General features: G+C 48.4%; 1 protein-coding gene across 1 annotated transcript in view; it reads right to left on the minus strand.

Annotated features, from left to right (window-relative positions):
- The window catches only part of ush (Zinc finger protein ush), a 141,180-nt gene that overhangs the window by 27,569 nt on the left and 98,784 nt on the right, over positions 1 to 14,827 (minus strand). Inside the window, exon 2 of the mRNA XM_070092928.1 lies at positions 836 to 1,049. Within this exon, the coding sequence (XP_069949029.1) occupies positions 836 to 1,049 (214 nt within the window). The remainder of the gene's footprint in view (positions 1 to 835; positions 1,050 to 14,827) is intronic.

The raw sequence follows: 14,827 nt of genomic DNA on the forward strand, positions 1-14,827 counted from the left end.
ACAATTAACAGAACACAATACCATGACTGGTACAATTCACAGAACACAATACCATGACTGGTACAATTCACAGAACACAATACCATGACTGGTACAATTCACAGAACACAATACCATGACTGGTACAATTCACAGAACACAATACCATGACTGGTACAATTCACAGAACACAATACCATGACTGGTACAATTCACAGAACACAATACCATGACTGGTACAATTCACAGAACACAATACCATGACTGGTACAATTCACAGAACACAATACCATGACTGGTACAATTCACAGAACACAATACCATGGCTGGTACAATTCACAGAACACAATACCATCACTGGTACAATTCACAGAACACAATACCATGACTGGTACAATTCACAACCCACAATACTACAACTGAAACAATTCACAACTAATACACAACACTGAGTTTATATATTTATTATGTCTATCTTAGTTTATATATTTATTATGTCTATCTTAGTTTATATATTTATTATGTCTATCTTAGTTTATATATTTATTATGTCTATCTTAGTTTATATATTTATTATGTCTATCTTAGTTTATATATTTATTATGTCTATCTTAGTTTACAAGCTGATATGCTGCAAAATTACTGCGGATGCCGCAACTTCATTGCGGCATCCGCAATTTCCATCTAGTGGAAAGCTCCTGGTACTGTCGTACCTGTTAGTAAAGCTTCTGGTATTCCATTTATTGCCTATGTGTTGCTTTACAAGCTGATATACAGAAATATTATTGTGGCTACCGCAGCTACATTGCGGCCTCCGCAGTTACCGGGTAGTGGCATGCACCTGAAACTGTCATACCTGTTGGTAAAGCTTCCAGTAGAACTCTTGAGAGCCTTCTGGTGGTCCTGGTCGCCTGGGCTTGGAGGCGCTGAAGACTCTACCTCCTCCTCGCGCCCCTCCACGCTCTCTGATTGGTTGGACAGCGGTGACGTTGCGCCTTCCCCGCCTTCCGATTGGTCAGTCATCAATTCACCAGTTTGTTTATCTTCTTCACTGTCCCAGTCATCGTCTCCTGCAAATAAAAAAACGAAAAAAATTGATTTTCCTGTTCTCTTTTGTTTATAGGAATTGGAGGAGTCCTCCGCTAGGCCTAATTAGACCTAATTAAGCCTAATTACATGGCAGTTCTATGAGATAATGATCTGCTAGTTGACAAGCGTCACTGGTCCTTTGATTCCAAAGACTGTCAAATCAAAATCAAGGATTTGAGTTGTCAAAGTTAGTGTTGCTACGGGATGTGTGTGTGTGTGTGTGTGTGTGTGTGTGTGTGTGTGTGTGTGTGTGTGTGTGTGTGTGTGTGTGTGTGTGTGTGTGTGTGTGTGTGTTGTGTGTGTGTGTGTACTCATCTAATTGCACTCACCTAATTATGGTTGCAGGGGTCGAGACTCAGCTCCTGGCCCCGCCTCTTCACTGACCGCTACTGGGTCCTCCCTCCCCCTGCTCCTTGAGCTTTATCATACCTCGTCTTAAAACAATGTATAGTTCCTGCCTCCACTACATCACTTACCAGACTATTCCACTTCCTAACAACTCTGTGACTGAAGAAATACTTCCTAACATCCCTGTGACTCATCTGAGTCTTCAGCTTCCAATTGTGACCCCTTGTTTCTGTGTCCCTTCTCTGGAACATCCTGTCTCTGTCCACCTTGTCTATTCCACGCAGTATTTTGTATGTCGTTATCATGTCTCCCCTGACCCTCCTGTCCTCCAGTGTCGTCAGGCCGATTTCCCTCAACCTTTCTTCATAGGACAATCCCCGTAGCTCTGGGACTAACCTTGTTGCAAACCTTTGCACTTTCTCAAATTTCTTGTGTGTTGTGTGTGTGTGTCCACACCACCACTACCATCACCACTATCACCACCATCACTACCACCACCACTATCACCACCACCACTACCACCACCACTACCATGACAACCACAACTACCGCCACCACTACCACCACTAACACCACCACCACCACTACCACCACTACCACTACCACCACTACCACCACCACCGGCACTACCACCACCACCACTACCACCACTGCCATCACCACTACCACCACCACCACTACCACCACTACCACCATTACCAAGACCACCACCACCACCACTACCACCACCACCACCACTATCACCACCACCACTACCACCACCACCACTACCACTACCACCACTACCACTACCACCACTACCACCATTACCACCACCACCACTACCACCACTACCACCACCACCACCACTATCACCACCACCACTACCACTATCACCACTACCACTATCACCACTACCACTATCACCACTACCACTACCACCACCACCACCACCACCACCACCACTACCACTACCACCACCACCACCACCACCACCACCACTACCACTATCACCACCACCACTACCACCACCACTACCACTATCACCACCACCACTACCACTATCACCACCACTATCACCACCACCACTACCACCACCACTACCACTATCACCACCACTACCACCCCTACCACTATCACCACCACTACCACCACCACTACCACTATCACCACCACCACTACCACCACCACTACCACCACCACTACCACCACCACTACCACCACCACTACCACTATCACCACCACCACCGTTGTTACTTATCTCAGTACACCAGCACTGTGCGCGCGCGCGCACACACACACAACACACACAAAACACACACACACACACACACACACACACACACACACACACACACACACACACACACACACACATACACCACTTACACACAGACACACAACGCACACACACACAACACACACATACACACACACACACACACACACACACACACACACACACACACACACACATACACCACTTACACACACAACGCACACACACACAACACACACATACACACACACACACACACTCACACACACACACACACACACACACACACACACACACACACACACACACACACACACACACACACACACACACACACACACATACACCACTTACACACACACACACACACAACGCACACACACACAACACACACATACACACACACACACACACACACACACACACACACACACACACACACACACACACACACTCCCCCCATCAATCATCTACCATCAACCACAACCATCAACCACTACCACCATGCTAACTACTAGACACAACAGTCTGGTCAAGCAGTCAGCGCCTCCACCCATTTCATGACTCAAACTCGTTTTGTTCCTGATTTATCTCTCCCTCGTTTATCCTGCTTATGTTGTGTCCGCCCCTCTTACTCTGTCTCCCTCTGGCTCTCTCTCTCTCTCTCTCTCTCTCTCTCTCTCTGAGTGTTTACGAAGATGAGAGATAATGCCAGATATATTGGTACAAATAGGGAGTGGAATAGGGTGAAATTGGGAGTGGAATGGGGTGACATATGGAGTTTGGTAGTAAAATTGGGAGCGGAACAGGGTGAAATAAGGTTTAATAGAGTGAAATTGGGAGGCGAATAGGTTGTAAGAAAGTAATAGGTAGGATATAAGAGGTGTGGCAACCTGGGTAGCTAGAATAATAGGGCATAATAGATATATCAGAGAGGTGTGTGCCTTGTATTATGAAAATAAAGCAAAATAGGTGAAAATAGGAGGCCTGGTCACAGACCGGGCCGCGGGGGCGTTGACCCCCGGAACTCTCTCCAGGTAAACTCCAGGTTACCAAGGTATAGAGCAAAATAGGGAGTGTAATAGGGATATAGTAGAGGTGTATGGGAACCAGGGTAATAACTAGCAAAATAGGGTGCAATAGGGAGTATAATAGGGAGGGTATAATAATAGAGGTGTGTGGCAACTAGTATTAGCAATGTAGAAAGTAAAACAGATTAAAATAGGGCGTAATAGGGAGGGAAATAGGGGGGTATCATAATAGAGGTGTGTGGCAAGTAGCACTGGCAGGGTTGCCTATCAAGGTTGGCGGGTTGTAGGTATCGCGTCATCGCGGACACAATTAAAAACTTTACACAGCTTCCATATCGCTCACTGCCATCTTTCTTCGACAAATGGGACTCGTTTTGATGGAGTATCTCCTCCATCCCACCTCCATCCCTCCTCCATCCCTCCCTCATGCTTAAATCTTAAGCCAGCGCGAAAATAAAATCTTCGCAAATAATTTTACCCGCGCTTTTTTTTCCCGCGCAATTCTGAAAACTTCGCGTCCATAAAACACTGAAAAAACACGAAAATATTATAAACGTGTTTTTTTCCGCTTGTCAAACGAGGCAGTGTTTTATTACATTTGAAAAAACACCGTTAAGACAGCGAAAAGTTACGAAAAATTAGCGAAAACCTCTGAAAACAAGGTGGCAGAACCTCGCGCGGTCTAAGCCAATCACGAGCCACGGAGGTCCAGTGGGAGGAGCCACGCCATCCTCAGGATGAAACTCGAATCCGATTGGCCCGGTCGACCCCAAACTCGAATGCGATTGGCTGATTTTATCACCGGGAAGTAAACGAACAAAAACTCCCGCGCAAAAGAGATAAACAAATCGCCAGGAGGCGGTAGAAGCGAATTTAAACCCTTCTGATAAGTGATATAAGGGTTTAAATAAAGCCCTGGTGGGTATGGGGCACTTGGCAGTGGGTAGATACCCTCACCAAACACTCCCAAGCATCAGATACAGCTTAAAAGGCTGTCAGTAAAGCTATTTGACGGGGTAAAGCTTGGTCTAGTAAAGCTTGGTGAAGATACACTTGGAAGCTTAGTAGGAATGCCATGATTAAGAGGTGTGGAAAACGGGGTGAGGCCATTGTCTAGAAAAGATTGAGTTGGGGGTTGAGACTTCAGGGTTTAGCGCGTTGGATGTGCGTTGTTGCAGGATGAGGAGTTGTAAGCTTGACATACACATACACACTAACACGACACAACTTACCAAGGTTTATACCACATACACTCATACACGTAACATATACATAACGCGCGCGCACACACACACACACACACAGGGCCAGGAGCTATGAACCGACCCCTGCAACCACAAATAGGTGAGTACACACACACACACACAGACTCAGATGAGTCAAAGGGATGTTAGGAAGTATTTCTTCAGTCACAGAGTAGTCAGGAAGTGGAATATTCTGGCAAGTGATGTAGTGGAGGCAGGAACCATACATAGTTTTAAGACTAGGTATGATAAAGCTCATGGAGCAGGGAGAGAGAGAGGACCCAGTAGCGGCCATTGAAGAGACGGGGCCAGGAGCTGAGTCTCGACCCCTGCAATCACAAATGGGTGAGTACACACACACACAACACACACACACACACACACACACACACACACATACATACACACAACACACACACACACACACACACACACACACACAGGGGCCAGGAGCTCGGACTCGATCCCCGCAACCTCTTAAACAGGTGAGTACACACACTCTCTCTCTCACACACACACACACACACACACACACACACACACACACACACACACACACAGGGGCCAGGAGCTCGGACTCGATCCCCGCAACCTCAACTAGGTGAGTACACACACACACACACACACACACACACACACACACACACACACACACACACACACACACACACACACACACACACACACACACACACCACACACACACAACACCCTCACACCCCCCACAACACCCCCACACCCCCCACAACACCCCCACAACACCCCCACACCCCCCACAACACCCCCACACACACCCAGTCTTCGAGGCCAGGAGATGAATAATACTCAGAAGTGATGAACCTGATTGCATAAAACTCATCAGATAAACCCATCAGATAACAGAGGTGGAGGCAGCAGCAACTCAGAACTGGAATCTGGGAGGAGAAATTATGAGGTTTTCTGAGTGGTGGCCAGCCCATCAGAACACCAACAGTGATAACAGCACTGATAACAGCAGCAGTAACAGCTGCAGTAGTAACAACAGTAGTAACAGCTGCAGTAGTAACAGCAGCAGCAACAGCTGCAGTAGTAACAGCTGCAGTAGTGGCAACAGTAACAACAGCATTAGTAACAGCAACAGCAGTGACAACAGTAACAGCAGAAGTAACAGTAGGAGTAACAGCAGCAGTAGTGACAACAGTAACAGCAGGAGTAACAGCAGCAGTAGTAACAGCAGAAGCAGTAGTAACAGCAGCAGCAGCAGTAGTAGCAGCAGCAGCAGTAACAACAGTAGTAACAGCAGCAGGAGTACTAACAGCAGCAGTAGTAACAGCAGTAGCAGTGACAACAGTAACAGCAGGAGTAACAGCAGCAGCAGTAGAAGCAGCAACAGTAGTAACAGTAGCAGCAGTAACAGCAGCAGTAGCAACAGCAGCAGTAGTAACAGCAGCAGTAGTAACAGCAGCAGTAGTAACAGCAGCAGTAGTAACAGCAGCAGTAGTAACAGCAGCAGTAGTAACAGCAGCAGCAGTAGTAACAGCAGCAGTAGTAACAGCAGCAGTAGTAACAGCAGCAGTAACAGCAGCAGTAGTAACAGCAGCAGCAGTAGTAACAGCAGCAGCAGTAGTAACAGCAGCAGCAGTAGTAACAGCAGCAGTAGTAACAGCAGCAGCAGTAACAGCAGCAGTAGTAACAGCAGCAGCAGTAGTAACAGCAGCAGCAGTAGTAACAGCAGCAGCAGTAGTAACAGCAGCAGCAGCAGTAACAGCAGCAGCAGTAGTAACAGCAGCAGCAGTAGTAACAGCAGCAGCAGTAGTAACAGCAGCAGCAGCAGTAACAGCAGCAGTAGTAACAGTAGCAGCAGTAACAGCAGCAGTAACAGCAGCAATAGTAACAGCAGCAGCAGTAGTAACAGCAGCAGCAGTAGTAACAGCAGCAGCAGTAACAACAGTAACAGCAGGAGAAACAGCAGCAGTAGTAACAGCAGCAGCAGTAACAACGGTAACAGCAGGGATAAACAGCAGCAGCAGTAGTAAGAGCAGAAGTAGTGGCAACAGTAACAGCAGCAGCAGTAGAAACAGCAGCAGCAGTAACAACGGTAACAGCAAGGATAAACAGCACCAGCAGTAGAAACAGCAGTAGCAGTGACAACAGTAACAGCAGCAGCAGTAGAAACAGCAGTAGCAGTGACAACAGTAACAGCAGCAGCAGTAGAAACAGCAGTAGCAGTGGCAACAGTAACAGCAGCAGCAGTAGAAACAGCAGTAGCAGTAACAACGGTAACAGGAGGGATAAACAGCAGCAGCAGTAGAAACAGCAGTAGCAGTAACAACGGTAACAGCAGGGATAAACAGCAGCAGCAGTAGAAACAGGAGTAGCAGTGACAACAGTAACAACAGCAGCAGTAGAAACAGCAGTAGCAGTGACAACAGTAACAGCAGCAGCAGTGGAAACAGCAGCAGCATTAGTAACAGCAGTAGCAGTGACAACATTAACAGCAGCAGCAGTAGTAACAGCAGTAGCAGTGACAACAGTAACAGCAGCAGCAGTAGTAACAGCAGTAGCAGTGACAACAGTAACAGCAGCAGCAGTAGTAACAGCAGTAGCAGCAGCAGTAGTAACAGCAGTAGCAGTGACATCATTAACAGCAGCAGCAGTAGTAACAGCAGTAGCAGTGACAACAGTAACAGCAGCAGCAGTAGTAACAGCAGTAGCAGTGACAACAGTAACAGCAGCAGCAGTAGTAACAGCAGTAGCAGTGACAACAGTAACAGCACCAGCAGTAGAAACAGCAGCAGCATTAGTAACAGCAGTAGCAGTGACAACAGTAACAGCACCAGCAGTAGAAACAGCAGCAGCAGTAGTAACAGCAGTAGCAGTGACAACAGTAACAGCACCAGCGGTAGAAACAGCAGCAGCAGTAGTAACAGCAGTAGAAGTGACAACAGTAACAGCACCAGCAGTAGAAACAGCAGCAGCAGTAGTAACAGCAGTAGCAGTGACAACAGTAACAGCACCAGCAGTAGAAACAGCAGCAGCAGTAGTAACAGCAGTAGCAGTGTTAACAATAACAGCAAGGGTAACAGCAGCAGCAGTAGAAACAGCAGCAGTAGTAGTAACAGCAGTAGCAGTGACGACAGTAACAGCAGCAGCAGTAGTAACAGCAGTAGCAGTGACAACAGTAACAGCAGCAGCAGTAGAAACAGCAGCAGCAGTAGTAACAGCAGTAGCAGTGACAACAGTAACAAGAGTAACAGCAGTAGCAGTAGAAACAGCAGCAGCAGTAGTAACAGCAGTAGCAGTGACAACAGTAACAACAAGAGTAACAGCAGTAGCAGTAGAAACAGCAGCAGCAGTAGTAACAGCAGTAGCAGTGACAACAGTAACAACAAGAGTAACAGCAGTAGCAGTAGAAACAGCAGCAGCAGTAGTAACAGCAGTAGCAGTGACAACAGTAACAACAAGAGTAACAGCAGTAGCAGTGACAACAGTAACAACAAGAGTAACAGCAGTAGCAGTAGAAACAGCAGCAGCAGTAGTAACAGCAGTAGCAGTGACAACAGTAACAACAAGAGTAACAGCAGTAGCAGTAGAAACAGCAGCAGCAGTAGTAACAGCAGTAGCAGTGACAACAGTAACAACAAGAGTAACAGCAGCAGCAGTAGTAACAGCAGTAGCAGTGACAACAGTAACAACAAGAGTAACAACAGTAGCAGTAGAAACAGCAGCAGCCGTAGTAACAGCAGCAGCAGTAATAACAGTAACAGCAGCAGTAGTAACAGCAGTAGTGACAACAGTAACAGCAGCAGTAACAGCTGCAGTAACTGATAACAATAGCAGGTGTTCATCAATAAAGACACCCAGGTGTTGTACATGTGTTTTATTCATCAATAAAGACAACCAGGTCGAGTTACCAAGATATAGTAAGGTGTGTGTGTCTGATAGCTGTGAGTGAGGTGTGTCTGATAGCTGTAAGGCATGTGTGTCTGATAGCTGTGAGGTGCGTGTGTCTAATAGCTGTAAGGTATGTGTGTCTGATAGCTATGAGGCAAGTGTGTCTGATAGCTATGAGGCATGTGTGTCTGACAGCTGTAAGGCTTGTGTGTCTGATAGCTGTAAGGCACGTGTCCAATAGCTGTGAGTGAGGCATGTGTGTCCGATAGCTGTAAAGTGTGTCTGATAGCTGTGAGTGAATCATGTGTGTCTGATAGTGTGAGTGAGGCATGTGAGTCCAATAGCTGCGAGTAAGGCTTGTGTGTCCGATGCCAAGACAGGAGAGCGTGAGTGAGGCATGTGAGTCCAATAGCTGCGAGTAAGGTTTGTGTGTCCGATGCCAAGACAGGAGAGCGTGAGTGAGGCATTTGAGTCCAATAGCTGCGAGTAAGGTTTGTGTGTCCGATGCCAAGACAGGAGAGCGTGAGTGAGGCATTTGAGTCCAATAGCTGCGAGTAAGGCTTGTGTGTCCGATGCCAAGACAGGAGAGCGTGAGTGAGGCATTTGAGTCCAATAGCTGCGAGTAAGGCTTGTGTGTCCGATGCCAAGACAGGAGAGCGTAGTCTCCCAACACGACATCAATGACAAGAAGATCAGGATCCTAAACTAAGCTTGGTAGAATATAATTTATTATGGATCTACTAAGACCAACATTTTTGTTGAGGCGTTATGAAGGTGGCTAAATATTACTGTAGTCTGAGAATGGAATATTTCTTTACGAAACTGGGAAGGTCAAGTACCACTGACCATGCAGCAGAGTCTGCCTCCTCATTGTCCTGAGCATCAACATGACCAGAGACCCTGCAGGATGCAGCAGGACCTAATAGGAACCAGCAGGAACCTAGCAGGACCCCACATGAACCAAGACCCAGCAGTAACCAGTAGAACCCAGCAGGACCCAACAGGAACCAGCAGGACCCAGAAGAAAATGATTTCTTTGTTTCTGCTAGAAATGCAGTACAACCAAAGTTGTATACGAGGAACTAGGGGATGAAGAGACCTTAATTTTTTGACAGCTTGCAGAGTGCTAAAATGTTCTTCAACTGCTGTGAATGTTGAGGTAGGTCTGGCTGCAATACAAATAATTATGATGGGAATTGCATACAGTTCAGCTGTATAAGTGCTGAGTCTAATAAATGCCCTTGCACAATACTGTCCAGGAACACTGCTGCTAACCCCACACCATCAGAGGATTTAGATTTAGATTTTTCGAACCATCAGTGTACACTACAACAGCCTGAGAGATCGGAAGTTGTTGAGAAAAAGAGAGCAAGATGCAACTGTAGGTATTTGGGTTTTCACACAGGGCAGTAGGGAAGAACAGACACAAACTGTCAGAACCTTCTAAGGGGGAAGTGAAAAGTTAGATGCTAGATGAACATATAACTGGGGCAACTGAAGAGAAGTCAAGAAAGAGTAAAGATAAAGAGAAAAGGGATGGAGTAAACATGGGTGGTGAACAAATAATGAACCTTTACTAACGTCCGTTACTATCCTGTATGTAGAATGATTGTGGTCATGAAAGCAGACAAAATAACGGAGGCAAGGAGCATCACGACAATCGTTCAAGAATGGAACATTCACCTCCGCATGGAAGCTCTCAACAGGTGAAGAGCAAAAAGCACCTTGACATAAACGTAATCCCTGATGATAGATGGGATCAAGTTTAGAAAGAGTTGTGGGAGAGATCGCTGAATATATCTGGTCGCCAAACTCCAGTTTCAATAAAATTAAGGCTGAATGCAGTCGAGGGAGAGTTCAAGGATCAGCCCCCCATGAAAGATGAGCGAGGGTTTTAAGGAGGTTCAGCCGGCTATGGCAAGTTCCTGTTAGTGAGGCAATGTGAGGTTTCCAGGATAACCAACAATCAAACAGAACGCTGAGAAATCTGACCACATCACGTTCAGGGATACGGGAACCATACAGGTATAGCAGAGTATTAGAGACAACATAACGTCTAGTAAAAGTAATCTGGTGCATTTTAGTACCAGAAAATTTAAACCCATGAGTAATGGCCCAACAGGAAGCACGGTTGACAGCATTCTGGTGTGAGGCTGTCAGTAGGTGACAGCGCCTGCACAACCTATAGCAAAGTTATCTACATAAAGTGATGACCAAATATTAGATGTGAGAACAGACACAAGGTCATTAATAAGTAGGAGACAATGAGTGGTGCTAAGAACACATCCCTGAGGGACACATCCCTGAGGGACACATCCCTGAGGGACACATCCCTGAGGGACACATCCCTGAGGAACACATCTCTGAGGGACAAATCTCTGAGGAACGCATCCCTGAGGAACACATCTCTGAGGGACAAATCTCTGAGGAACACATCTCTGAGGGACACATCCCTGAGGGACACATCCCTGAGGGACACATCCCTGAGGAACGCATCCCTGAGGAACACATCTCTGAGGGACACATCTCTGAGGAACACATCTCTGAGGGACACATCTCTGAGGAACACATCTCTGAGGAACACATCCCTGAGGAACACATCTCTGAGGAACACATCTCTGAGGAACACATCCCTGAGGAATGCATCCCTGAGGAACACATCTCTGAGGGACACATCTCTGAGGAACACATCCCTGAGGGACACATCTCTGAGGGACACATCCCTGAGGGACACATCCCTGAGGGACACATCCCTGAGGAACACATCCCTGAGGGACACATCCCTGAGGAACACATCCCTGAGGGACACATCCCTGAGGGACACATCTCTGAGGGACACATCCCTGAGGGACACATCCCTGAGGGACACATCACTGAGGAACACATCCCTGAGGGACACATCCCTGAGGGACACATCCCTGAGGAACACATCCCTGAGGGACACATCCCTGAGGGACACATCCCTGAGGAACACATCCCTGAGGAACACATCCCTGAGGAACACATCCCTGAGGGACACATCCCTGAGGGACACATCCCTGAGGAACACATCCCTGAGGGACACATCCCTGAGGAACACATCCCTGAGGAACACATCCCTGAGGGACACATCCCTGAGGAACACATCCCTGAGGGACACATCCCTGAGGAACACATCCCTGAGGGACACATCCCTGAGGAACACATCCCTGAGGGACACATCCCTGAGGGACACATCCCTGAGGAACACATCCCTGAGGGACACATCCCTGAGGAACACATCCCTGAGGAACACATCCCTGAGGAACACATCCCTGAGGGACACATCCCTGAGGAACACATCCCTGAGGGACACATCCCTGAGGGACACATCCCTGAGGAACACATCCCTGAGGGACACATCCCTGAGGGACACATCCCTGAGGGACACATCCCTGAGGAACACATCCCTGAGGAACACATCCCTGAGGGACACATCCCTGAGGGACACATCCCTGAGGAACACATCCCTGAGGAACACATCCCTGAGGGACACATCCCTGAGGGACACATCCCTGAGGAACACATCCCTGAGGGACACATCCCTGAGGAACACATCCCTGAGGAACACATCCCTGAGGAACACATCCCTGAGGGACACATCCCTGAGGAACACATCCCTGAGGGACACATCCCTGAGGAACACATCCCTGAGGGACACATCCCTGAGGAACACATCCCTGAGGGACACATCCCTGAGGGACACATCCCTGAGGAACACATCACTGAGGGACACATCCCTGAGGAACACATCCCTGAGGAACACATCCCTGAGGAACACATCCCTGAGGGACACATCCCTGAGGAACACATCCCTGAGGGACACATCCCTGAGGGACACATCCCTGAGGAACACATCCCTGAGGGACACATCCCTGAGGAACACATCCCTGAGGAACACATCCCTGAGGAACACATCCCTGAGGGACACATCCCTGAGGAACACATCCCTGAGGGACACATCCCTGAGGAACACATCCCTGAGGAACACATCCCTGAGGAACACATCCCTGAGGGACACATCCCTGAGGGACACATCCCTGAGGAACACATCCCTGAGGGACACATCCGTGAGGAACACATCCCTGAGGAACACATCCCTGAGGAACACATCCCTGAGGGACACATCCCTGAGGAACACATCCCTGAGGGACACATCCCTGAGGGACACATCCCTGAGGAACACATCCCTGAGGAACACATCCCTGAGGGACACATCCCTGAGGAACACATCCCTGAGGAACACATCCCTGAGGAACACATCTCTGAGGAACACATCCCTGAGGGACACATCTCTGAGGGACACATCCCTGAGGGACACATCCCTGAGGAACACATCCCTGAGGAACACATCCCTGAGGAACACATCTCTGAGGAACACATCCCTGAGGAACACATCTCTGAGGGACACATCCCTGAGGGACACATCCCTGAGGAACACATCCCTGAGGGACACATCCCTGAGGAACACATCCCTGAGGGACACATCCCTGAGGAACACATCCCTGAGGGACACATCCCTGAGGGACACATCCCTGAGGAACACATCCCTGAGGGACACATCCCTGAGGAACACATCCCTGAGGGACACATCCCTGAGGGACACATCCCTGAGGAACACATCCCTGAGGGACACATCCCTGAGGAACACATCCCTGAGGAACACATCCCTGAGGAACACATCCCTGAGGGACACATCCCTGAGGAACACATCAGTGAGGGACACATCCCTGAGGGACACATCCCTGAGGAACACATCCCTGAGGGACACATCCCTGAGGAACACATCCCTGAGGAACACATCCCTGAGGAACACATCCCTGAGGGACACATCCCTGAGGAACACATCCCTGAGGGACACATCCCTGAGGGACACATCCCTGAGGAACACATCCCTGAGGAACACATCCCTGAGGGACACATCCCTGAGGGACACATCCCTGAGGAACACATCCCTGAGGGACACATCCGTGAGGAACACATCCCTGAGGAACACATCCCTGAGGAACACATCCCTGAGGGACACATCCCTGAGGAACACATCCCTGAGGGACACATCCCTGAGGGACACATCCCTGAGGAACACATCCCTGAGGAACACATCCCTGAGGGACACATCCCTGAGGAACACATCCCTGAGGGACACATCCCTGAGGGACACATCCCTGAGGAACACATCCCTGAGGGACACATCTCTGAGGGACACATCCCTGAGGGACACATCCCTGAGGAACACATCCCTGAGGGACACATCTCTGAGGGACACATCCCTGAGGAACACATCCCTGAGGAACACATCCCTGAGGGACACATCTCTGAGGGACACATCCCTGAGGGACACATCCCTGAGGGACACATCTCTGAGGGACACATCTCTGAGGGACACATCCCTGAGGAACACATCTCTGAGGGACACATCTCTGAGGGACACATCCCTGAGGAACACATCCCTGAGGGACACATCTCTGAGGGACACATCTCTGAGGGACACATCTCTGAGGGACACATCCCTGAGGGACACATCCCTGAGGAACACATCCCTGAGGGACACATCCCTGAGGAACACATCCCTGAGGGACACATCTCTGAGGGACACATCCCTGAGGAACACATCCCTGAGGGACACATCCCTGAGGAACACATCCCTGAGGAACACATCCCTGAGGGACACATCCCTGAGGAACACATCCCTGAGGGACACATCCCTGAGGAACACATCCCTGAGGGACACCTTCAGCCTGGATATAGCTCAGGGGAAGTGAATTAACTTAAACATGGAAATGTCTCCTGAACAAGAATTTTTTAAGAAAAAATGGCAGATTGCCCCAGAGGCCTAAAGAGTGAGCTTGAGCCAAGATGTTATATCTGTAAGTAATGCCATATGCTTTTTCAAGATAAAAAAAAGACTGCGATAAGTGAGTGGTTACTAGCAAAGGCATTATGAACATAGATATGTAAGCGGAGTAAGGAGTCAATAGTGGAGCGGC

This window comes from Cherax quadricarinatus, chromosome 3, assembly GCF_038502225.1.
Source record: "Cherax quadricarinatus isolate ZL_2023a chromosome 3, ASM3850222v1, whole genome shotgun sequence".
Lineage (NCBI taxonomy): Eukaryota > Metazoa > Arthropoda > Malacostraca > Decapoda > Parastacidae > Cherax > Cherax quadricarinatus.